The following is a 27676-nucleotide window of genomic DNA, read 5'->3' as shown; positions in this document are numbered from 1 at the left end:
ACCTTTGTGGGAGAAAACTTCCGTTGGAGAGAACCCACCAAAGATTATAAAAATACAGGAGAAGGGAAGAAGTAAGAAGAGAAGGAGACAAAGGTCTGGTCAGGTCACTAGCGTTCTGAAGTTTGAAGCAAGTGACAACATAATCGGAAAGAAAGGTATATACAGAGATATATCGAGGTGTAACATTCATGTTAGAAATGTTGTGTAAAAGGGACGCTTCGTCAATCAGCGTTTGTGAAGGTTAGAGGAAGACTGAACAGTTTTGACAGAGGACCAGTTAACTGGATGTCTGTGCTCTCTAACATGACAGAGAACAACATTGTTAGTGTCATGAAAGTGAACGACTTCTTGCTCTTTGTCTGTCAAAAAGGTCAAAGGTGGCCTGGTGGTTAACGCTCTCGCTTCACACGGTGAGGGCCTGGGTTCGATTCCCAGCCAGAGTAGAAACATTGGACGTGTTGTCTATGTTCCCCATCAGTAAAATGGGTACCTGGGTGTTAGTCGACTGGTGTGGGTCGCATCCTGGGACACTGACCTAAGGAGGCCTGGTCACAGACCGGGCCGCGGGGGCGTTGACCCCCGGAACTCTCTCCAGGTAAACTCCAGGCATCTGAGATGACAAGAAAGGCACAAAATGGAGTATCCACGGGCAGCATCAGTGACACGGAGAGAAGTATGTAAGGCATCAACAAGACGGATATTAGTTTGATGAAAATAAAATTTGATGTATTATGGAAGGAGGGTATTGCTAAGATTTAGGAAAATGAAAATGTGGGGGACAACAAAGAAAATGCAATTTCACATGAGAAGGAAGTTTGGGAGAGAAGAAAGTTTTATAGCATATGAGAAAGCGGAGTTTATGAAATCGGGAGAGTAGCCAAGGCGAGAAAAACCAGCTGGGAAGACTGAAAATTTCTGAGTCGAGAGAAATTGATGGTTACAGATGCAGAGAGCACGGAAAAAGGGAGAGAGAGAGAGAGAGAGAGAGAGAGAGAGAGAGAGTGTGTGAGTGAGTGAAGCTTACAGCACATCGCCGTATCTCGCATCTGCTTGATAGGGGTTGCAAGATTCTGTAAGAGGCACAAGTGCGCTCACACCTTGAGTATGCTCCACGTTCTTGGTTTGCCTGCCCCCCCCCCCCATCTCATCTGCGACTCCTTGACAGAGTAGAGAACAGAGCAAGACGTCTCATCTCTCGCCTGGACCCATCCTGGATAGATCTGACATTTCAGCAGAGCCTTCAACACAGGAGGGATGTGGGTCGCCTTACTGTTATGCACAAGGCCAACACTGTCAAAGTACCACACTTGAATCCACTTCGAGGACAGCGTGAAACAAGCTTTTATGCCACAAGACGGGCAGAAAGCAGCAACTTCTCCCAGGCTGTATCCTTCTCCAGAACATCACTTCATCTGAGATCATTTATCCCCACGATGACTCGAGTCTGGAACACATTCGTACAGCATAATGATGTCAACGAGATAAAGTCAGTTGATCAGATGAAAATACTGGCCCACACCTGGCCCACAGATGGCTCCAACTTCATCCTGTTCCCTACTTGTATGTCTCATAACAAAAAAAATGCTTTCAAATGAGCTGATGTAGGTAACAGCTCTTAGCTTGTCGATAAAGTTAGGAATCCTTAACCTGTAAATAGCTTATCAAAAAAGCTAGGGACCCTTAACCTAACCTTGTGTGTGTGTGTGTGTACTCACCTAGTTGAGGTTGCGGGGGTCGAGTCCAAGCTCCTGGCCCCGCCTCTTCACTGATCGCTACTAGGTCACTCTCTCTGAACCGTGAGCTTTATCATACCTCTGCTTAAAGCTATGTATGGATCCTGCCTCCACTACATCGCTTCCCAAACTATTCCACTTACTGACTACTCTTTGGCTGAAGAAATACTTCCTAACATCCCTGTGAATCATCTGTGTCTTTAACTTCCAACTGTGTCCCCTTGTTACTGTGTCCAATCTCTGGAACATCCTGTCTTTGTCCACCTTGTCAATTCCTCTCAGTATTTTGTATGTCGTTATCATGTCCCCCCATCTCTCCTGTCCTCCAGTGTCGTCAGGTTGATTTCCCTTAACCTCGCCTCGTAGGACATACCTCTTAGCTCTGGGACTAGTCTTGTTGCAAACCTTTGCACTTTCTCTAGTTTCTTTACGTGCTTGGCTAGGTGTGGGTTCCAAACTGGTGCCGCATACTTCAATATGAGCCTAACGTACACGGTGTACAGGGTCCTGAACGATTCCTTATTAAGATGTCGGAATGCTGTTCTGAGGTTTGCTAGGCGCCCATATGCTGCAGCAGTTATTTGGTTGATGTGCGCTTCAGGAGATGTGCCTGGTGTTATACTCACCCCAAGATCTTTTTCCTTGAGTGAGGCTTGTAGTCTCTGGCCCCATAGACTGTACTCCGTCTGCGGTCTTCTTTGCCCTTCCCCAATCTTCATGACTTTGCACTTGGTGGGATTGAACTCCAGGAGCCAATTGCTGGACCAGGTCTGCAGCCTGTCCAGATCCCTTTGTAGTTCTGCCTGGTCTTCGATCGAGTGAATTCTTCTCAACAACTTCACGTCTTGGCTTGAAGGATGTAGTGTGTGTGCGTGTGACAGGGACGATGTGGGGTGTGTACTCACCTAATTGTGGTTGCGGAGGTCGATTCACAGCTCCTGGCCCCGCCTCTTCACCTGGCCGCTATGCGGTCACTCTTCCCGCTCCGTGAAATTTATCATACCTTTTCTTTAAGCTATGCATGGATCCTGTGTGTGAGTGTGTGTACTCACCTAGTTGAGGTTGCAGGGATCGAGTCCTAGCTCCTGGTCCCGCCTCTTCCCTGGTCGCTACTAGATCACTCTCCCTGAACCGTGAGCTTTATCATATCACTCATCTATTTGTACTCACCTATTTGTGGTTGCAGGGGTCGAGTCCTAGCTCCTGGCCTCGCCTCTTCACCGGTTGCTACTGGGTCCTCTCTCTCCCCGCTCCATGAGCTTTATCATACCTCGTCTTAAAACTATGTATGGTTTCTGCTTCCACTACATCACTTTCTAGGCTATTCCACTGCCTGACAACTCTATGACTGAAGAAATACTTCCTAATATCTCTCTGACTCATCTGTGTCTTCATTTTCCAATTGTGACCTCTTGTTTCTGTGTCCCCTCCCTGGAACATCATGTCTTTGTCCACCTTGTCTATTCCACGCAGTATTTTATATGTCGTTATCATGTCTCCCCTGACCCTCCTGTCCTCTAGTGTCGTCAGGCCGATTTCCCTTAACCTTTCTTCATAAGACATTTCCCTTAGCTCTGGAACAAACCTTGTCGCAAACCTTTGCACTTTGTTTAGTTTCTTGACGTGCTTGATCAAGTGCGGGTTCCAAACAGGTGCTGCATACTCCAGTATGGGCCTGACGTACACGGTGTACAGTGTCTTGAACGATTCCTTATTAAGGTAACGGAACGCTGTTCTCAGGTTTGCCAGGCACCCATATGCTGCAGCAGTTACATGGTTGATGTGTGCTTCCGGAGACATGCTCGGTGTTATACTCACTCCAAGATCTTTCTCCTTTAGCGAGGTTTGCAGTCTTTGGCCACCTAGCCTATACTCTGTCTGCGGTCTTCTTTGCCATTCCCCTAACTTCATGATTTTGCATTTGGCGGGATTAAATTCGAGAAGCCAGTTGCTGGACCAGGTGTCCAGTCTGTCCAGGTCTCTTTGAAGTCCTGCCCTGTCCTCATCTGATTTAATTCTCCTAATTAACTTCACATCGTCTGCGAACAGGGACACTTCTGAGTCTAACCCTTCCATCATGTCGTTCACATATACCAAAAATAGCACTGGTCCTAGGACCGACCCCTGTGTGACCCCGTTCGTCACCGGTGCCCATTGTGATACATCATTACGTACCATGACTCGCTGTTGCCTCTCTGTCAGGTATTCTCTGATCCATTGCAGTGCCCTTCCTGTTATATGAGCCTGATCCTCTAGCTTCTGCACTAATCTCTTGTGAGGAACTGTGTCAAAGACCTTCTTGCAGTCCAAGAAGATGCAATCAACCCACCCCTCTCTCTCGTGTTATTTCTGTTACTTTATCATAAAACTCCAGAAGATTTGTGACACAGGATTTTCCTTCCATGAATCCATGCTGGTTGGCGTTTATACTCTTGTTCCGTTCCAGGTGCTCCAACACTCTCCTCCTGATAATCTTCTCCATAACTTTGCATACTATACACGTCAGTGACACAGGTCTATAGTTTAGTGCCTCTTTTCTGTCTCCTTTTTTAAAAATGGGAACTACATTTGCCTTCTTCCATACCTCAGGTAGTTGCCCAGTTTCCAGGGGCGTGTTGAAGATTGTGGTAAGTGGCACGCACAACATATCCGCGGGGAGATGTTGTCCGGTCCCATTGCCTTTGAGGTATCGATGCCCCTTAGCAGTTTCTTCACCTCCTCATCTGTATGTATGTCATCCAGCACTTCTTGGTATATTCCTGGTGTCCCCATCTGGTCTGTCCCCCCAGAGGCCTTCCTGTCTCCACTGTAAATACTTTCTTAAATCTCATGTTGAGCTCCTCACATACCTCTTGATCGTTTCTTGTGAGTTCTCCACCTTCTTTCCTCAGCCTTATCACCTGGTCTTTGACTGTTGTCTTCCTCCTAATGTGGCTATACAGCAGTTTCGGGTCAGACTTGACTTTCGATGCTATGTCGTTCTCGTACTGTCGCTGGGCCTCCCTCCTTATCTGTGCATACTCGTTTCTGGCTCTTCTGCTAATCTCCTTGTTTTCCTGGGTCCTATGCCTCCTGTACCTTTTCCATTCTCTGTTGCACTTAGTTTTTGCCTCCCTACACCTTCGGGTAAATCAAGGACTCGTTTTGGTCTTCCTATTATTTCTGTTGCCCTTGGGAGCAAACCTTTCCTCTGCCTCCATGCACTTTGTTGCTACATATTCCATCATCTCGTTTACTGATTTTCCTACCAGTTCTCTGTCCCACTGAACCTCCTGCAGAAAGTTCCTCATACCTGTGTAGTCCCCCCTTTTGTAGTTTGGCTTTTCCCATTCAGTTCCTGTTTCCTTCTCTACTTGTAACTCTACTATATAATCAAAACTCAGAACTACGTGATCGCTAGCTCCAAGGGGCCTCTCGTAAGTGATGTCCTCAATGTCCGAACTGCTCAGGGTGAACACAAGATCCAGTCTTGCTGGCTCATCCTCCCCTCCCTCTCTGGTAGTGTCCCTGACATGTTGATGCATGAGGTTTTCAAGTACCACATCCATCATCTTGGCTCTGCATGTTTCGGGACCCCCATGTGGCTCCAGGTTTTCCCAGTCGATCTCCCTGTGGTTGAAATCGCCCATTACTAGTAACTTTGCTCTGCTCGAGTGAGCTCTTCTTGCCACCTCAGCCAGTGTGTCCACCATCGCCCTGTTGTTTTCTTCGTACTCCTCTCGTGGCCTCCTGCAGTTATGTGGTGGGTTATACATCACTCTAATGACTACTTTATGTTCTCCAGACTGAATTGTACCTATTATGTAGTCTCTTTCTCCAATCACGTCCATGCCTTCCATTTCCTCAAATCCCCATCGGTTTCTTATGAGCAGTGCAACTCCTCCTCCCCCTCTACTCCTTCTATCTTTTCTGAGGATCTTATATACCGGTGGGAAGATTGCGTCTGTTATTATCTCAGTGAGTTTTGTTTCTGTGACTGCTATGATGTCTGGGGATTTCTCACTGATTCTTTCGTGCCACTCATCATGTTTATTCGTTATTCCATCCGCGTTTGTGTACCAAACTTTCAGCTTCTTTTCTATCACTGTGGTCCTGCAAGAATATTGGGGTTGGTGGAGCGGGAGCCTTGGTGGGGGCCTATGGGGGGCTGTGGTGTAGGTGGGGTTTGTGATGCTGGGGATGGGGTCAGAATGCCCAATAGGGACAGCTGTTGAGATGAGGTTTGTGATGTGGGTGTTGCTGGAAGAGGGAACAGTGAGTGGGCTGTGGTTTGGGTTGCTCAGTTGCGTTGAGATTGTAGCGGTTGGAGTCTTTCGGTGGGAGATTCTGCGGTGTGTGTTTGCCCTTCCTCCTGTGTCTGGGTCTTGCTCATCTTCATCATTGCCTCTCATTCCTCCTTGCATCTCTGTACCCTCTCTTTCAGTGTAGTCCTTTCTTCTTGTGTTCTGTCGCGATAGAGGTATACTCTCTGGTACCCCTGTTTGTCCCTCAGTCGTGCTTTCTCTTGCAGAATCCTGTGTGTGTGTGTGTGTGTGTGTGTGTGTGTGTGTGTGTGTGTGTGTGTGTGTGTGTGTGTGTGTGTGTGTGTGTGTGTGTGTACGTCTAACAGTAGTCTAATAGCATTTAAATACCACTTATCTAATAGTAGTCTAGCAGTAGACAAATGTCTACTCGCCCTGACTTTTTGTATTTATGTACCACTAATCTATTAGAATAATAGTGTATGAGTGTGTGTATGTTGTGTGGAACTGTATCAAACGCCTGACAATGCAAGAAAACACATTAATACCCACCCCTCTCTCTCATGTCTCACTCCTGTCACCTACCCATAGAACTGTAGAAGCTTTGTTACACATTATTTCCCCTCCCTAAAACCATGCTGGTTGTCGTTGATGAGCTCGTTCCTTTCTAGGTGCTCCACCATTCTTCTCCTGTTATTACTTTCCATGACTTTGCATACTATACATGTCAGTGACACTGGTCTGTAGTTTAATGCTTCGTGTCTGTCTTCTTTTTTAAAAATTGAGACTACATGTGCTCTCGTCCATATTTCAGGTAGTCGCTGTTTCGATAGATATGTTGAAGATTGTTGTTAGAGGTACATATAGCACCTCTGCACCCTTTCTCGGGAAACATGGAAAGATGTTATCCGGCCCCATCGCCTTTGAGATATCCTGCTCGCTCAGCAGCCTCTTCACTTCTTCCTCGGTTGTATGTATTGTGTCCAACACTTGATGGTGTACCACATCTTTCCGTCTTTGTGGAATATCTTCTGTCTCCTCTGTGAACACTTCTTTGAATCTCATGTCGAGCTCCTCACATTGTGGTCGTTTCTTGTGATATCTCTTCCTTCCTTCCTTAGCCTGATTACCTGGTCCTTGACTGTTGTTTTCCTCCTGATGTGGCTGTACAACAGCTTCGGATCAGATTTGGCTTTCGCTGCTACGCCATTTTCGTATTGTCGTTGGGCCTCCCTTCTTATCTGTGCATATTCCTTTCTGGCTCTACGACTGCTCTCTTTATTCTCCTGGGTCCTTTGGCTTCTATACTTCTTCCATTCTCTAGCACACTTGATTTTGGCCCCCCTGCACCTTTGGGTGAACCCAAGGCTCATCCTAGCTTTCTCATTATTTCTGTTACCCTTTAGTACAAATCTTTCATCAGCTTTCTTGCGTGTTGTTGTCACATATTTCAAATCTAGTTTACTGACTTTCCTGTACTGACCCTGTGCAGAAAATTCTTCATGCCTGTGTAGTCCCCTCTCTTGTAGTTTGACTTCATTCGTCCTGCCCTTCCTTCCTCCCTCCCTCTCCACTTGTAACTCAACTATGTATTTGAAGCTCAGAACCACATGGTCACTGGCCCCGAGGGGTCTTTCATATGTGATGTGCTCAATATCTACACTACTCAAGGTAAATACTAGGTCAAGTCTTGCTGGTTTATCCTCTCCTCTCTCTCTGGTAGTGTCCCTTATATGTTTGTACATGAGGTTTTCCAGTAGCACCCCCATCATCTTATCCCTCCACGTTTCTGGGCCCCTATGAGCTCCAGGTTCTCCCAGTCGATTTCCATGTGATTGAAGTTTCTCACAATCAGCTCGCATGAGCCCTTCTGGCCACTTCAGTCATTACTCTCTTACTCTCATCATACTCTTCCCCTGGCCTCCTGCTGTTCTGTGGTGGGTTATAGACCACTGCAATTACCACCTCCTCTGTCTCTCATCTCCATCTCATCAAAATCCCATTGGTTTTTGATTAGCAGTTCCACTCCTCCACCCCTTCTGTTCCCTTTGTCGTTCTTGAGGATCTGATATCCCGTTGGAAAGATGGCATCTGTTGTCATTCCTGTGAGCTTTATTTCTGTGAGAGCTATGATGCCGGTGATGCTTCTTTGATGTCCGGTGATGCCAATCTTCCCACTTATTCGTTACCCCAACAGCGTTTGTGTACCATACCTTCACTTTCCTCTCCAACACTGTGTTCTGGGGGGCTGTTGGAGTGGGGGACCTGGCAGTGTGCTGTGGGATTCTACAACATAGTGTGGGGTGGGGGACCTGGCAGAGTAGATTGTGAGTTGTGTTGGGATTGTGCGTTTGGTTGTAGGGTTCTGGAGTTGGTTGTGTGTGTAATTTTGCGCTTGTTTCTCTGCCCTGCTCTGGTTGTCCTCTCTTCCCAGCCGCTTTCGTTTCCGTGTCCTCTCCCCCCCTCAAGGAAGGTTCCTTGATGTTGGTGAGGGGCTCTTGATTTAGGGAATTGAATCTGTGCTCCAGTTCCCCGAATTAAGCCTGAATGCCTTCCACATCCCCCCCCCCCAGGCGCTGTATAATCCTCCGGGTTTAGCGCTTCCCCCTTGATTATAATAATAATAATAATAATGTGCCCTCTCCCTCTGCTGCTGTCGTTCTGTTCTTGCTCTGAACATTAAAATGGTAAAAAATACCGGCAGGTTATTAGGTAAGACACATACGCAACAGTTAGGTGTCTTTATTTCGAAACGTTTCGCATACACAGTAGGCTTCTTCAGTCGAGTACAGAAAAGTTGATAGAAGCAGAAGAGACTTGAAGACGATGTGATCGTCTTCAGGTCATATTGTTTCAAACTATGGAACAATACTCTTCTCCAGACTGAGGGACTGACCACCTCAAAACTTCAAGGGTGATGGACTGATTACATCGTCTTCAAGTCTCTTCTGCTTCTATCAACTTTTCTGTACTCGACTGAAGAAGCCTACTGTGTAGGCGAAACGTTTCGAAATAAAGATACTTAACTGTTGCATATGTGTCTTACCTGTTCTTGTTCTGCTGCTGTCTTGGATCACCCTCTTGTATGCTGATGATTCCTTCTGCCGTGCTTTCTCTTGCAGGATCCTGTTCCACACTCTTTCTGTTTTGAAAATCAGTTTGACCAGCCAATTTCTCCCCTTCAAGTACCTCCCTATTCTCTGAAAATTTACTGTCTCAGTCATGTCCTCCTCGCCTATTTCTTTGATGTTTCAATCTTCTGGTTTTTTTTTCAGTCGTTTTTCATTGTGTGCCTTCCCCTCACTCTCCTGAAGTCCATGAATAAACACCGACTTCTCCCTCTCCTCCTCCCACTGATTTTCTCTCTGTGTCTCTGGGTCCCGTTTGTACATGGCCATTGTCTCCCTTATTTTGTCCTGTAACTCTTGGCGGCAAGGTCGTGCCTTGGCATGGCATGGGACCTGTCACTTTCTCCCCTCTCACTGCTATCCCTGTTCTCAACAGCTCCCCGCTTCATTCCTTGGCCCTGCTTGGTGGACTGATAGGGCTCCTCGTTCAGTAGGTGTGCACCTGCTTCTGACGCCATGCCTCTCTCCTCCTCTGATATTGAAGGGCCCGTATCCTGGCTTCTGTGGCTCCGGCTTGTAGCTCCTATTTCTTCTTGTCTGCCTCCATCCTCTTCTCGATTTTCAAGGAAAGCTCACCTGGTTTGCTTTTCCACTCTTGTTCCATCCTTTTACTTTGTTCTTCCATCTATTCTTCCTATCCAGGACCATCTTCCTGTATGTGTGTGTGTGTGTGTGTCTGGAGGATGTGGAATGTATGAATGTGTGTATGTGTGTGTGTGTGTACTCACCTAATTGTGATTGCAGGGCTCGAGTCATAGCTCCTATCCCAGCCTCTCCACTGGTCGCTAATAGGTCCTCTCTCTCGTTGCTCCATGAGCTGTACCATACCATTCTTAAAGCTGTGTATGGATCCTGCCTGTGTGTGTCAGGTAGTGTATTTTCACCTCTTTGTACTCATCTGTTTGGTGGTACAGAGGTGATTCTTAGCTGTTCCTGGTTCACAAGCTGGGAAGCTGGCCGCTTTTACGTAACCTGCCACAGTCATCCCTCCGTCGGAGTACAGTGCCTGTACTTTGATGGTTGTGTGGAGTACAGTGCCTGTACTTTGATGGTAGTGTGGAGTACAGTGCCTGTACTTTGATGGTAGTGTGGAGTACAGTGCCTGTACTTTTATGGCAGTGTGGAGTACAGTGTCTGTACTTTAATGGTAGTGTGGAGTACAGTGTCTGTACTTTGATGGCAGTGTGAAGTACAGTGTCTGTACTTTGATGGCAGTGTGGAGTACAGTGCCTGTACTTTGATGACAGTGTGGAGTAAAGTGTCTGTACTTTGATGACAGTGTGGAGTACAGTGTCTGTACTTTGATGACAGTGGAGTACAGTGCCTGTACTTTGATGGCAGTGTGGAGTAGTGCCTGTACTTTGATAGCAGTGTGGAGTACAGTGTCTGTACTTTGATGACAGTGTGGAGTACAGTGCCTGTACTTGAATGGCAGTGTGGAGTAGTGCCTGTACTTTGATGGCAGTGTGGAGAACAGTGTCTGTACTTTGATGACAGTGTGGAGTACAGTGTCTGTTCTTTGATGACAGTGTGGAGTACAGTGCCTGTACTTTGATGACAGTGTGGAGTACAGTGCCTGTACTTTGATGACAATGTGGAGTACAGTGCCTGTACTTTGATGGCAGTGTGGAGTACAGTGTCTGTACTTTGATGACAGTGTGGAGTACAGTACCTGTACGCTGATGACAGTGTGGAGTACAGTGCCTGTACTTTGCTGGCAGTGTGGAGTACAGTGCCTGTACTTTGCTGGCAGTGTGGAGTACAGTGCCTGTACTTTGCTGGCAGTGTGGAGTACAGTGCCTGTACTTTGCTGGCAGTGTGGAGCACAGTGCCTGTACGTTGATGGCAGTGTGGAGTACAGTGCCTGTACTTTGATGGCAGTGTGGAGTACAGTGTCTGTATTTTGATGACAGTGTGGAGTACAGTACCTGTACGCTGATGACAGTGTGGAGTACAGTGTCTGTACTTTGATGGCAGTGTGGAGCACAGTGCCTGTACGTTGATGGCAGTGTGGAGCACAGTGCCTGTACTTTGCTGGCAGTGTGGAGTACAGTGCCTGTACTTTGCTGGCAGTGTGGAGATATTCAAGTTCTTGTAACCAAATGATCTGTGGTTCTGGTTCTCCTGTGGCAAGATAGCTGTTGATTGCATTATACTAAATGTCGTGTTATTGTCTGTATCCCTCCACCATGTCTCCTCTTGTCTTCATGTTCATTAATACCATTCGATTCTTCTCCTCTACGCTTGTAGTATAATTAAAACCCTTAACTCTGGTACCAGTTAGGTTTATATAAATTTCATGACCTGGTTGATCAGGTGTGGGTTCCACTGTCATGCAGAATTGTTCAATATGGTTCAGGCATACGTCGTATTGTATAGTGAATGACTTAGTTAAGTCACGATTATTAAACTAAGATCTGCTAAACGTGCCTGTGTTTCAGAGGTTATTTCCTGGTAATTCGCTCATATTTTTATTCAGATTTCTAGCCTTTGAACCCTGGCTACAACTCCGTTTCAGGTCTTCTTTTCCCTATTTTTGTAATCTTAATAATCTTAATAATCATCATTCTAAATAATCTTAATGATCATCATTCTTTCTCTTTTTTCCCGGAAATTCGCTTTTTTAAAAACCGCCGCGATATTTCAAAATAAACCAAAAAATATGTAAATTTTAGAAAACAATATAAAATTTCTATTGACTGAGATATGTGAATGTAAAAATATTTTTTTAAATATATTTTAGGAGATTCGATATAAAAGTTAGAGAAATTTAGGTGGGCTTGTGAAAAAGACAAATTAGATGTTGAGAAAATCAAAAAACAGACGATAAACTTGTGAAAGTATTCCTCTCCGGTATATAATAACACTATTAAGTTTGTATTATCTTGTTCAGATATATTTATGTCATACAAGTGAAAATTTTCGTGATCCCGAGATTAATTTTCTGGTGTAGTGTCGATAACCTGCAGAATAATAATCGTAAGTAGTTGTAATTTATCTTGTTCCTTGTAAATAACATGCTGACTAGCACGATTAAATAATTCATAAATGAATCTCAAGTCTCGGCAAAAAAGATCATTGAGAAAGAAACATTGAAACAGGCCTTCTTTATACAGCCTCCAATAGCTTTTATATCTTTTACTCATGTGCAAGTTAATTGTTCTAATATATTGTATTACTACTACTACTACTACTACTACTACTACTACTACTACTACTACTACTACTACTACTACCACTACTACTACTACTACTACTACTACTACTACTACTACTACTACTACTACTACCACTACTACTACTACTACTACTACTACTACTACTACTACTACTACTACCACCACCACTAGTATAGCACTTCACTCTGAGCCTTTATATACCCTCTGTGTCCATGTATTGTTTGTAATGGCTTGAGAAAGCTCCTGGAGAGCGAAACGTTGCCACAATAAAATGTCACATTAGTTGCACTTGTGTCCTTTTACTTCACATACACCAAAAACATCATTACAGAAGCAGTACTGGACACCAAGCTTCGTATATCTAAGCTTCCAGTTACAATAATATTAAAACTCTTACCCTTCAGAAATAAGCTGGTGTCCAGGATAATGTTAAAACTCTTACCCTTCAGAAATAAGCTGGTGTCTAGGGTAATGTTAAAACTCTTACCCTTCAGAAATAAGCTGGTGTCCAGGGTAATGTTAAAACTCTTACCCTTCAGAAATAAGCTGGTGTCCAGGGTAATGTTAAAACTCTTACCCTTCAGAAATAAGCTGGTGTCCAGGATAATGTTAAAACTCTTACCCTTCAGAAATAAGCTGGTGTCCAGGGTAATGTTAAAACTCTTACCCTTCAGAAATAAGCTGGTGTCCAGGGTAATGTTAAAACTCTTACCCTTCAGAAATAAGCTGGTGTCCAGGATAATGTTAAAACTCTTACCCTTCAGAAATAAGCTGGTGTCCAGGATAATGTTAAAACTCTTACCCTTCAGAAATAAGCTGGTGTCCAGGATAATGTTAAAACTCTTACCCTTCAGAAATAAGCTGGTGTCCAGGATAATGTTAAAACTCTTACCCTTCAGAAATAAGCTGGTGTCCAGGATAATGTTAAAACTCTTACCCTTCAGAAATAAGCTGGTGTCCAGGATAATGTTAAAACTCTTACCCTTCAGAAATAAGCTGGTGTCCAGGGTAATATTAAAACTCTTACCCTTCAGAAATAAGCTGGTGTCCAGGGTAATGTTAAAACTCTTACCCTTCAGAAATAAGCTGGTGTCCAGGGTAATATTAAAACTCTTACCCTTCAGAAATAAGCTGGTGTCCAGGGTAATGTTAAAACTCTTACCCTTCAGAAATAAGCTGGTGTCCAGGGTAATGTTAAAACTCTTACCCTTCAGAAATAAGCTGGTGTCCAGGGTAATATTAAAACTCTTACCCTTCAGAAATAAGCTGGTGTCCAGGATAATGTTAAAACTCTTACCCTTCAGAAATAAGCTGGTGTCCAGGGTAATGTTAAAACTCTTACCCTTCAGAAATAAGCTGGTGTCCAGGGTAATGTTAAAACTCTTACCATTCAGAAATAAGCTGGTGTCCAGGGTAATGTTAAAACTCTTACCCTTCAGAAATAAGCTGGTGTCCAGGGTAATATTAAAACTCTTACCCTTCAGAAATAAGCTGGTGTCCAGGGTAATGTTAAAACTCTTACCCTTCAGAAATAAGCTGGTGTCCAGGGTAATATTAAAACTCTTACCCTTCAGAAATAAGCTGGTGTCCAGGGTAATGTTAAAACTCTTACCCTTCAGAAATAAGCTGGTGTCCAGGGTAATGTTAAAACTCTTACCCTTCAGAAATAAGCTGGTGTCCAGGGTAATATTAAAACTCTTACCCTTCAGAAATAAGCTGGTGTCCAGGATAATGTTAAAACTCTTACCCTTCAGAAATAAGCTGGTGTCCAGGGTAATGTTAAAACTCTTACCCTTCAGAAATAAGCTGGTGTCCAGGGTAATGTTAAAACTCTTACCCTTCAGAAATAAGCTGGTGTCCAGGGTAATATTAAAACTCTTACCCTTCAGAAATAAGCTGGTGTCCAGGATAATGTTAAAACTCTTACCCTTCAGAAATAAGCTGGTGTCCAGGGTAATATTAAAACTCTTACCCTTCAGAAATAAGCTGGTGTCCAGGGTAATGTTAAAACTCTTACCCTTCAGAAATAAGCTGGTGTCCAGGGTAATGTTAAAACTCTTACCCTTCAGAAATAAGCTGGTGTCCAGGATAATGTTAAAACTCTTACCCTTCAGAAATAAGCTGGTGTCCAGGGTAATATTAAAACTCTTACCCTTCAGAAATAAGCTGGTGTCCAGGGTAATGTTAAAACTCTTACCCTTCAGAAATAAGCTGGTGTCCAGGATAATATTAAAACTCTTACCCTTCAGAAATAAGCTGGTGTCCAGGGTAATATTAAAATTCTTACCCTTCAGAAATAAGCTGGTGTCCAGGGTAATATTAAAATTCTTACCCTTCAGAAATAAGCTGGTGTCCAGGGTAATGTTAAAACTCTTACCCTTCAGAAATAAGCTGGTGTCCAGGATAATGTTAAAACTCTTACCCTTCAGAAATAAGCTGGTGTCCAGGGTAATGTTAAAACTCTTACCCTTCAGAAATAAGCTGGTGTCCAGGGTAATGTTAAAACTCTTACCCTTCAGAAATAAGCTGGTGTCCAGGATAATGTTAAAACTCTTACCCTTCAGAAATAAGCTGGTGTCCAGGGTAATATTAAAACTCTTACCCTTCAGAAATAAGCTGGTGTCCAGGGTAATGTTAAAACTCTTACCCTTCAGAAATAAGCTGGTGTCCAGGGTAATGTTAAAACTCTTACCCATCAGAAATAAGCTGGTGTCCAGGGTAATATTAAAACTCTTACCCTTCAGAAATAAGCTGGTGTCCAGGGTAATGTTAAAACTCTTACCCTTCAGAAATAAGCTGGTGTCCAGGGTAATATTAAAATTCTTACCCTTCAGAAATAAGCTGGTGTCCAGGGTAATATTAAAATTCTTACCCTTCAGAAATAAGCTGGTGTCCAGGGTAATGTTAAAACTCTTACCCTTCAGAAATAAGCTGGTGTCCAGGATAATGTTAAAACTCTTACCCTTCAGAAATAAGCTGGTGTCCAGGGTAATGTTAAAACTCTTACCCTTCAGAAATAAGCTGGTGTCCAGGGTAATGTTAAAACTCTTACCCTTCAGAAATAAGCTGGTGTCCAGGATAATGTTAAAACTCTTACCCTTCAGAAATAAGCTGGTGTCCAGGGTAATATTAAAACTCTTACCCTTCAGAAATAAGCTGGTGTCCAGGGTAATGTTAAAACTCTTACCCTTCAGAAATAAGCTGGTGTCCAGGGTAATGTTAAAACTCTTACCCTTCAGAAATAAGCTGGTGTCCAGGGTAATATTAAAACTCTTACCCTTCAGAAATAAGCTGGTGTCCAGGGTAATGTTAAAACTCTTACCCTTCAGAAATAAGCTGGTGTCCAGGGTAATATTAAAACTCTTACCCTTCAGAAATAAGCTGGTGTCCAGGGTAATATTAAAACTCTTACCCTTCAGAAATAAGCTGGTGTCCAGGGTGATGTTAAAACTCTTACCCTTCAGAAATAAGCTGGTGTCCAGGGTAATGTTAAAACTCTTACCCTTCAGAAATAAGCTGGTGTCCAGGGTAATGTTAAAACTCTTACCCTTCAGAAATAAGCTGGTGTCCAGGGTAATGTTAAAACTCTTACCCTTCAGAAATAAGCTGGTGTCCAGGGTAATGTTAAAACTCTTACCCTTCAGAAATAAGCTGGTGTCCAGGATAATGTTAAAACTCTTACCCTTCAGAAATAAGCTGGTGTCCAGGGTAATATTAAAACTCTTACCCTTCAGAAATAAGCTGGTGTCCAGGGTAATGTTAAAACTCTTACCCTTCAGAAATAAGCTGGTGTCCAGGGTAATGTTAAAACTCTTACCCTTCAGAAATAAGCTGGTGTCCAGGGTAATATTAAAACTCTTACCCTTCAGAAATAAGCTGGTGTCCAGGGTAATGTTAAAACTCTTACCCTTCAGAAATAAGCTGGTGTCCAGGGTAATATTAAAACTCTTACCCTTCAGAAATAAGCTGGTGTCCAGGGTAATATTAAAACTCTTACCCTTCAGAAATAAGCTGGTGTCCAGGGTGATGTTAAAACTCTTACCCTTCAGAAATAAGCTGGTGTCCAGGGTAATATTAAAACTCTTACCCTTCAGAAATAAGCTGGTGTCCAGGGTAATGTTAAAACTCTTACCCTTCAGAAATAAGCTGGTGTCCAGGGTAATGTTAAAACTCTTACCCTTCAGAAATAAGCTGGTGTCCAGGGTAATGTTAAAACTCTTACCCTTCAGAAATAAGCTGGTGTCCAGGGTAATGTTAAAACTCTTACCCTTCAGAAATAAGCTGGTGTCCAGGGTAATGTTAAAACTCTTACCCTTCAGAAATAAGCTGGTGTCCAGGGTAATATTAAAACTCTTACCCTTCAGAAATAAGCTGGTGTCCAGGGTAATGTTAAAACTCTTACCCTTCAGAAATAAGCTGGTGTCCAGGGTAATGTTAAAACTCTTACCCTTCAGAAATAAGCTGGTGTCCAGGGTAATGTTAAAACTCTTACCCTTCAGAAATAAGCTGGTGTCCAGGGTAATGTTAAAACTCTCACCCTTCAGAAATAAGCTGGTGTCCAGGGTAATGTTAAAACTCTTACCCTTCAGAAATAAGCTGGTGTCCAGGGTAATGTTAAAACTCTCACACTTCAGAAATAAGCTGGTGTCCAGGGTAATGTTAAAACTCTTACCCTTCAGAAATAAGCTGGTGTCCAGGGTAATGTTAAAACTCTCACCCTTCAGAAATAAGCTGGTGTCCAGGGTAATGTTAAAACTCTTACCCTTCAGAAATAAGCTGGTGTCCAGGGTAATGTTAAAACTCTCACCCTTCAGAAATAAGCTGGTGTCCAGGGTAATGTTAAAACTCTTACCCTTCAAAAATAAGCTGGTGTCCAGGGTAATATTAAAACTCTTACCCTTCAGAAATAAGCTGGTGTCCAGGGTAATGTTAAAACTCTTACCCTTCAGAAATAAGCTGGTGTCCAGGGTAATATTAAAACTCTTACCCTTCAGAAATAAGCTGGTGTCCAGGGTAATGTTAAAACTCTTACCCTTCAGAAATAAGCTGGTGTCCAGGGTAATATTAAAACTCTTACCCTTCAGAAATAAGCTGGTGTCCAGGGTAATATTAAAACTCTTACCCTTCAGAAATAAGCTGGTGTCCAGGGTGATGTTAAAACTCTTACCCTTCAGAAATAAGCTGGTGTCCAGGGTAATATTAAAACTCTTACCCTTCAGAAATAAGCTGGTGTCCAGGGTAATGTTAAAACTCTTACCCTTCAGAAATAAGCTGGTGTCCAGGGTAATGTTAAAACTCTTACCCTTCAGAAATAAGCTGGTGTCCAGGGTAATGTTAAAACTCTTACCCTTCAGAAATAAGCTGGTGTCCAGGGTAATGTTAAAACTCTTACCCTTCAGAAATAAGCTGGTGTCCAGGGTAATATTAAAACTCTTACCCTTCAGAAATAAGCTGGTGTCCAGGGTAATGTTAAAACTCTTACCCTTCAGAAATAAGCTGGTGTCCAGGGTAATGTTAAAACTCTTACCCTTCAGAAATAAGCTGGTGTCCAGGGTAATGTTAAAACTCTTACCCTTCAGAAATAAGCTGGTGTCCAGGGTAATGTTAAAACTCTCACCCTTCAGAAATAAGCTGGTGTCCAGGGTAATGTTAAAACTCTTACCCTTCAGAAATAAGCTGGTGTCCAGGGTAATGTTAAAACTCTCACACTTCAGAAATAAGCTGGTGTCCAGGGTAATGTTAAAACTCTTACCCTTCAGAAATAAGCTGGTGTCCAGGGTAATGTTAAAACTCTCACCCTTCAGAAATAAGCTGGTGTCCAGGGTAATGTTAAAACTCTTACCCTTCAGAAATAAGCTGGTGTCCAGGGTAATGTTAAAACTCTCACCCTTCAGAAATAAGCTGGTGTCCAGGGTAATGTTAAAACTCTTACCCTTCAGAAATAAGCTGGTGTCCAGGGTAATATTAAAACTCTTACCCTTCAGAAATAAGCTGGTGTCCAGGGTAATGTTAAAACTCTTACCCTTCAGAAATAAGCTGGTGTCCAGGGTGATGTCACCTTCCCTTCGGTATCTGTGATCGACATCGTTATCTGCAACAAGAAATCGCTTGTTGTAGTTTTTGGAAGGAAATTTCCAGAAACTAAATTTTTCTTAGTTATGCGTGTTAATTATCCCACATGACTTTTAAAATAAAGATTTTTCTTTGCTTTCTCGATATCAGTTTGGAGAATAATTAAAAGTGTTGACTCAACCGACACGAGAAGACTTGGAAAGTATTTACTTAAGAACTAATTTAAAACCAGACAGTTGTCAGTTCTGGGACTTCCTTAATGATTCTCAACATATTCACTATAACAAATATTTTGAAAAATATTGAAACAAGTGATTTAAGATCAATAAAATTTAAAATTGACAATGGATTAATGATAATTATTACTACACACGTTATATATATATATAATATATATATATATATATATATATATATATATATATATATATATATATATATATATATATATATATATATATATATATATATATGTATATATATATATATATATATATATATATATATATATATATATATATATATATATATATATATATATATATATATATATATATATGTACATATATATTTTTTTAATATTTTTATTATCACACTGGCCGATTCCCACCAAGGCAGGGTGGCCCGAAAAAGAAAAACTTTCACCATCATTCACTCCATCACTGTCTTGCCAGAAGGGTGCCCTACACCACAGTTTTTAAACTGCAACATTAACACCCCTCCTTCAGAGTGCAGGCACTGTACTTCCCATCTCCAGGACTCAAGTCCGGCCTGCCGGTTTCCCTGAACCCCTTCATAAATGTTACTTTGCTCACACTCCAACAGCACGTCAAGTATTAAAAACCATTTGTCTCCATTCACTCCTATCAAACACGCTCACGCATACCTGCTGGAAGTCCAAGCCCCTCGCACACAAAACCTCCTTTACCCCCTCTCTCCAACCTTTCCTAGGCCGACCCCTACCCCGCCTTCCTTCCACTACAGACTGATACACTCTTGAAGTCATTCTGTATCGCTCCATTCTCTCTACATGTCCGAACCACCTCAACAACCCTTCCTCAGCCCTCTGGACAACAGTTTTGGTAATCCCGCACCTCCTCCTAACTTCCAAACTACGAATTCTCTGCATTATATTCACACCACACATTGCCCTCAGACATGACATCTCCACTGCCTCCAGCCTTCTCCTCGCTGCAACATTCATCACCCATGCTTCACACCCATATAAGAGCGTTGGTAAAACTATACTCTCATACATTCCCCTCTTTGCCTCCAAGGACAAAGTTCTTTGTCTCCACAGACTCCTAAGTGCACCACTCACTCTTTTTCCCTCATCAATTCTATGATTCACCTCATCTTTCATAGACCCATCCGCTGACACGTCCACTCCCAAATATCTGAATACATTCACCTCCTCCATACACTCTCCCTCCAATCTGATATTCAATCTTTCATCAACTAATCTTTTTGTTATCCTCATAACCTTACTCTTTCCTGTATTCACCTTTAATTTTCTTCTTTTGCACACCCTACCAAATTCATCCACCAATCTCTGCAACTTCTCTTCAGAATCTCCCAAGAGCACAGTGTCATCAGCAAAGAGCAGCTGTGACAGCTCCCACTTTGTGTGTGATTCTTTATCTTTTAACTCCACGCCTCTTGTCAAGACCCTCGCATTTACTTCTCTTACAACCCCATCTATAAATATATTAAACAACCACGGTGACATCACACATCCTTGTCTAAGGCCTACTTTTACTGGAAAATAATTTCCCTCTTTCCTACATACTCTAACTTGAGCCTCACTATCCTCGTAAAAACTCTTCACTGCTTTCAGTAACCTACCTCCTACACCATACACTTGCAACATCTGCCACATTGCCCCCCTATCCACCCTGTCATACGCCTTTTCCAAATCCATAAATGCCACAAAGACCTCTTTAGCCTTATCTAAATACTGTTCACTTTTATATATATATATATATATATATATATATATATATATATATATATATATATATATATATATATATATATATATATATATATATATATATATATATATATATATATATATATAAATATAGGGAGGTACCACCTCTAGAACTGTCATAGGGACCCTCATCCTCAGAGAAAAGAATAAACTTGCTTCAGGGAAAACTCAAGGTTCTCCCTGAAGCTGTTTGAGAATTTTCTCCTACCACCCCCTATATTTCAAGTATGTTTTATTTAAAGACAAAATACATTGGCCAAACATTCACAAAAATACAACAGAAAGTAAAACAACATAGGTAACTCAGAGCTACATCTCGAATACTTCGTCCAGCTCCCCTGCGGTGGGCCGCGTGCCCAGAATGCTGCAGGCATTTCCTCTCTGGATCGCAACACTGAGTCTCTGAAAGAGGAAGCTGGTCGCCCTGTGGTCCTTGGTTTCTATGATTAGCTTTTCACCCAGCTCTTTGAGGAACTTTAGAGCACACTTGCCCCATGCTCCAAGGGTCTCCGACCCTATTGGAATGAAGTTATAGCAAGGGGGAAGGTCTTCATATTTTCGGATCTTCTGGGTCTCCCTGTGGCTGGCAGCTCCACCCCCTTCCACTACGGAGTATGGCAAGTAGGTGTCTGCCAATGTGGCAGCACAGGTGTAGTCCCAGGCAATCTGCTTTCCATTCTTCCAGGGTAGTGGCTCCATCAGGACGCTTTTGACTTCCATCAGACCTCTGTACTTGGGGTTCCCGTTGAGCTGGGCAACGGGCTGTGGCGAGGCTTCTCTTTATTATGTCATTGATCTCCTCATGTCTGGCATACTTCCCTTCTGCTGTGTGGCACACGAGACCATGAAGTCCGAATTGATCAGCTGTCGCCCTGCCGTAAATACACCTATGTTCGGTGAGGATGGGGGCGGCTAGGCGAAGAGCAACACCAATCCGAATGGCCTGTGGGTCGAGACGGGTGCCCAGGGAGGAATTGGGAACAGCTAACAGGAAATCTCCTGAGTGTGGTGCCTTCACTGCCAGGAGACGAGCTTTGTTCTTTCCTGAAGCATTGGAGAGCATTGTGTTGGCGATTTTTTCCATGATCGGTTTGTCCCAGTGGGACTGTTTGTGCTGTTTGGGAGGAGCTGGTCTACTGGAGGAGTCTGTAAGGGTGTCCCACCGAATCGCTGCTTCAGTAAACCTGGGGTCTTGAGCTCCTACCAAGTCTCTCAAGCGTTCGGGCACTATCTTCTTGACTAATGCACTGGAAGCCAAACACGAAGACAGAAAAGCAGGTAAAGCAACATGCGTTGCTTTATGCACCCCTATACCTCCCAGTCGCACTGGGAGGGTTGCCTGATCCCATTGCTCAATCTCTAGTGACAGGTTCAGTGCCTTCTTAAAAGTTGATCTCAGGTGTGCGTCATATTCATCGAGTGTTGGGTTGTCAAAAGAGGGTGCACACCTCAAGAAGTAAGTGAGTCTTGGCATAGTAAGACACCTTGTGAGGAGATACAGAGCATCATGGGCATCAAGATCGCTTATTCTCTCCTCCATTCTCATCAGGTCATTCAATTTGTCCCTGAGGACAGTATCGATGGCCTGGTAACCCAGCGGTGCCCCCAAGAGGGTACTGTTGGACGGAGTTGTAGTTGAGACTTCCGGGAGGATTCTTCGCACAGCATTGATTATTTCCTGGTTCGCTGTGATGATTTCACACTTGGAGGGATTGAGGATGAGTCCCAAGTCTTCTCCCTTTGTTTTCGCCAGTTTTAGGTCCCCCACGAGGGACTCTTCCGTACCTGCCAGAGTGCCGTCATCCAGGTACCAGATATTGAGCTCACTGCGTAGGCTGGAAGTTGAACACCCTCTGATGATTGAATTTCATGTTCTCCAAACAAAAGAATTGAGGGTTTGCTGTAGCCAGCTGAAATGAAGGGAAAGAGACTGGGTAACCGAATCCGAACAGCTGGCAAAACAGCATCTTTCTTCACCATATTAAAGGCATTTCTAAAATCAAGTTTGACTATGGCCTTGTCTTCTGGTAGGTCCCTGATGTAGGCCCTTGACGCATATATATATATATATATATATATATATATATATATATATATATATATATATATATATATATATATATATATATATATATATATATATATATATATATATATATATATATATATATATATATATATATATTTAACAAGTCGGCCGTCTCCCACCGAGGCAGGGTGACCCAAAAAGAAAGAAAATCACCAAAATGAAAATACTTTCATTATCATTCAACACTTTCACCTCACTCACACATAATCACTGTTTTTACAGAGGCGCTCAGATACAACAGTTTAGAAGCATATATAAAGATATAATATAAAAAGTGATCTGAAATAATATAATAAACTTCAAATAGAATATAATATCAGGGCCCCAATTATATATACACCGTCCTAATACACATCCCTCCAAACTGCCAATATCCCGAACCCCTCCTTTAGTGCAAGCATTGTACTTCCCATTTCCAGGACTCAAGTCCGGCGATATAAAAATAACTGGTTTCCCTGAATCCCTTCACTAAATATTACCCTGCTCCATTCACTCCTGTCTAACACGCTCATGCAAGCTTGCTGGAAGACCAAGACCCTCGCCCACGAAACTTCCTTTACCCTCTCCTTCTAAACTTTTCGAGGAAGACCCTACCGTGCCTTCCTTCCCCTACAGATTTATACGTTCTCCATGTCATTCTAATTTGACCCATTCTCTCTAAATGAGTATTGGTACCACTATACTTTCATACATTCCCTTCTTTGCCTCCATTGATAACGTTTTTTGACTCAGTGCTCCACTTACCTTTTTTCCCCTCATCCTTCATAAATCCATCCGCTGACACATCATCTCCCAAATATCTGAAAACATTCACTTCATCCACATTCCTTCTCTCCAATGTGATATCCAATTTTTCTTTATCTAAATCATTTGATACCCTCTTTACCTTACTCTTTTCCATGTTCACTTTCTACTTTCTACCTTTACACACACTCCCAAACTCGTCCACTAACCTTCACAACTTTTCTTTAGAATCTCCCATAAGCACAGTATCATCAGCAAAAAGTAACTGTGTCACTTCCCATTTTGTATTTGATTCCCCATAATTTAATCCCACCCCTCTCCCGAACACCCTAGCATTTACTTCTTTTACAACCCCATCTATAAATATATTAAACAACCATGGTGACATTACACATCCCTGTCTAAGACCTACTTTTACCAGGAAGTAGCCTCCCTCTCTTCTACACACCCTAACCTGAGCCTCACTACCCTCATAAAAACTCTTTACAACATTTAGTAACGTACTACCTGTTCCATATACTTGCAACATCTGCCACATTGCTCCCTTATCCACACTATCATATGCCTTTTCTTAATCCTTAAATGCAATGGAAACTTCCCTACCTTTGTCTAAATACTGTTCACATATATGTTCAATGTAAACACTTGATCTACACATCCCCTACCCACTCTAAAGCCTCCCTGTTCATCCGCAATCCTAATATCTGTCTTACCTCTAATTCTTTCAATACTAACCCTACCGTACACTTTTCCTGGTATACTCAGTAAATTTATTCCCCAATATTTTTTTACAATCTCTTTTGTCCCCCTTCCCTTTATATAACGGAACTATACATGCTCTCTGCCAATCCCTAGGTACCTTCCTTTGTTCCATACATTTATTAAACAATAATACCAACACTCCAACACTATATCAACCCCTGCTTTTAACATTTCTCTCATGATCCCTATTTTCGTCGACATTTACAAGTTCCACAAAATATTCCCACCATTTACCCAATACCTCCAGCTCTCCATCTACTAACTCCCCTACACTGTTTTTAACTGATAAAGCCATTCGTTCCCTAGGCCTTCTTGTTTATCTCATTCTAATTTTTTCCTTGTTTTCATCAAAATTTCTTGACAGTGCCTCTCTCACTCATTCATCTGCTCTCCTTTTACACTCTCACACTATTCTCTTCACCTTTATTTTACTCTCCATATACTCTCCTCTTCTTATAACACTTTTGCTTTGTAAAAACCTCTCATAAGCTACCTTTTTATCTTTAATCGCACTCTTTACTTCATCATTCCACCAATCACTCCTCTTTCCTCCTCACCCACCCTCCTATAGCCACAAACTTCTGCCCACATTCTAATACTGCATTTCTAAAACTATTCCAACATTCTTCAACCTCCCCCTCCCCCCAACTACTCATACTTGCATCAGTCCACCTTTCTGCCAATAGTTGCTTGTATCTCACCCTAACTTCCTCCTCCCTTAGTTTACACACTTTCACATATCTCTTACTTGTTTCCATTTTCCTTTTGTCCCATCTACCTCTTACTCTAACTGTAGCTACAACTAAATAAAGATCCGATATATCATTAGTTTATATGTGGCATGGCTATTTTCCTGTCCAACATTTAGAACTTTGCATAGACAAATGAAAAGTTCTAAATGTTGGACAGGTAAATAACCATGCCACATATAACCTAAATAATGTAGATCATAATACTACTGATTGCGAAAAGGATTTAGGAGTTCTGGTTAGCAGTAATCTAAAACCAAGACAACAGTGCATTAGTGTTCGCAATAAAGATAACAGAATTCCTGGCTTCATATCTAGAAGTATAAATAATAGAAGTCCTCAGGTTGTTCTTCAACTCTATATATCCTTGGTTAGGCCTCATTTAGATTATGCTGCACAGTTCTGGTCACCGTATTACAGAATGGATATAAATGCTCTGGAAAACGTACAGAGGAGGATGACAAAGTTGATCCCATGTATCAGAAATCTTCCCTATGAGGACAGACTGAGGGCCCTGAATCTGCTCTCTCTCGAAAGGCGTAGAATTAGGGAGGATATGATCGAGGTGTATAAATAGAAAACTGGAATAAATAAAATGGATGTATATATCGTGCTGAAAATTTCCAGCCAACACAAGACTCGCAGCAATGGTATCAAGTTGGAAAAATTCAGATTCAGGAAGGATATAGGAAAGCACTGGTTTGGTAATAGAATTGTGGATGAGTGGAACAAACTCCCGAGTACAGTTATAGAGGCTACAACGTTGTGTAATTTTAAAAATAGGTTAGATAAATACATGAATGGGTGTGGGTGGGTGTGAGTTGGACCTGACTAGCTTGTGCTACTAGGTCTGATGCCGTGCTCTTTCCTTAAGTGGAAGTGACCTGACTAGGTGGGTCATTGGGCTAATCCGGGGGGGGGGGGGTGACATGGACTTGCTCCGCATCGGTCAGTAGGCCTGTTGCTGCACTGTTCCTTCTTTCTTATGTTCTTATGTTCTTAGTTACCCCTCTATAAACATGTACATCCTTAAGCCTTCCCATCAACCTTTTATCCACCAATACATAATCTAACAAACTACTTTCATTACGTTCTATATCATACCTTGTATGCTTATTAATCCTCTTTTTCATAAAATATGTATTACCAAACCTCTTTCTACACATAGCTCAATTAAAGGCTCTCCATTTTCATTTATCCCTGGCACCCCAAATTTACCTGCTACTCCCTGCACAACATTTTTACCCACTTTTGCATTGAGATCCCTAATCACAAGTACTTTCACACTTCGTTCAAAACTCCCCATGCACTCAACATTTCCAAAAATCTCTCTCTTCTGTATCTACACTTCTCTCTTCTCCAGTTGCATAAACGCTTACTATAACCCACTTTTCACATCCAACCCTTATTTTACTCCACATAATTCATGAATTTATACATTTATATTCCTCCTTTTCCTGCCATTATTTATCCTTCAACATTATTGCTACTTCTTCTTTAGCTCTAACTCTGTTTGAAACCCCTGACCTAATCCCATTTATTCCTCTCCACTGAAACTCTCCCACCCCCTTCAGCTTTGTTTCACTTAAAGCCAAAACATCCAGCTTCTTCTCATTCATAACATCCACAATCATCTCTTTCTTATTATTTGTACAACATCCACGCACATTCAGACTTCCTACCTTGATGGTTTTCTTATTTTTCTTTTTAATAATTTTTACAGGAAAAGGTGTTACTAGCCCATTGTTCCCGGCATTTTAGTTGACTTTTACAACACGCATGGCTTACGGAGGAAAGATTCTTATTCCACTTCCCCATGGATATAAAAGGAAAAGCAATAAGATGAACTATTAAGATACTATACACTGATGAGTGTGTATTTATAAACGTGTACATGTATGTGTAGTGTGACCAAAATGTAAGTAGAAGTAACACGACTTACCTGAAATCTTGCATGTTTATGAGACAGACAAAAAGAAATCAGCAATCCTACCATCATGTAAAACAATTGCAGGCTGGTACTACCTCCCTGGGCGGTTGATGTCTACCAACCTACTGCAATATATCTATCTTTCTATCTATCCATATATATATATATATATATATATATATATATATATATATATATATATATATATATATATATATATATATATATATATATATATATATATATATATATATATTTTTTTTATTATCACACTGGCCGGTTCCCACAAAGGCAGGGTGGCCCGAAAAAGAAAAACTTTCACCATCATTCACTCCATCACTGTCTTGCCAGAAGGGTGCTTTACACTACAGTTTTTAAACTGCAACATTAGCACCCCTCCTTCAGAGTGCAGGCACTGTACTTCCCATCTCCAGGACTCAAGTCCGGCCTGCCGGTTTCCCTGAATCCCTTCATAAATGTTACTTTGCTCACACTCCAACAGCACGTCAAGTATTAAAAACCATTTGTCTCCATTCACTCCTATCAAACACGCTCACGCATGCCTGCTGGAAGTCCAAGCCCCTCGCACACAAAACCTCCTTTACCCCCTCCCTCCAACCCTTCCTAGGCCGACCCCTACCCCGCCTTCCTTCCACTACAGACTGATACACTCTTGAAGTCATTCTGTTTCGCTCCATTCTCTCTACATGTCCGAACCACCTCAACAACCCTTCCTCAGCCCTCTGGACAACAGTTTTGGTAATCCCGCACCCCCTCCTAACTTCCAAACTACGAATTCTCTGCATTATATTCACACCACACATTGCCCTCAGACATGACATCTCCACTGCCTCCAGCCTTCTCCTCGCTGCAACATTCATCACCCACGCTTCACACCCATATAAGAGCGTTGGTAAAACTATACTCTCATACATTCCCCTCTTTGCCTCCAAGGACAAAGTTCTTTGTCTCCACAGACTCCTAAGTGCACCACTCACTCTTTTTCCCTCATCAATTCTATGATTCACCTCATCTTTCATAGACCCATCCGCTGAC

The 27676-nt window shown here is 42.3% G+C and overlaps 1 protein-coding gene across 1 annotated transcript in view; it reads right to left on the bottom strand.

Annotated features, from left to right (window-relative positions):
• Positions 1–27676, bottom strand: part of LOC138853994 (lachesin-like) — a 384143-nt gene that overhangs the window by 333008 nt on the left and 23459 nt on the right. The window contains exon 3 of the mRNA XM_070094252.1: positions 11031–11226. Within this exon, the coding sequence (XP_069950353.1) occupies positions 11031–11226 (196 nt within the window). The remainder of the gene's footprint in view (positions 1–11030; positions 11227–27676) is intronic.

Source organism: Cherax quadricarinatus, chromosome 45 (assembly GCF_038502225.1).
Source record: "Cherax quadricarinatus isolate ZL_2023a chromosome 45, ASM3850222v1, whole genome shotgun sequence".
Taxonomy (NCBI): domain Eukaryota; kingdom Metazoa; phylum Arthropoda; class Malacostraca; order Decapoda; family Parastacidae; genus Cherax; species Cherax quadricarinatus.
Note: the sequence above shows the minus strand (reverse complement) of the source record. Positions and strands in the feature narration are given on the sequence as shown.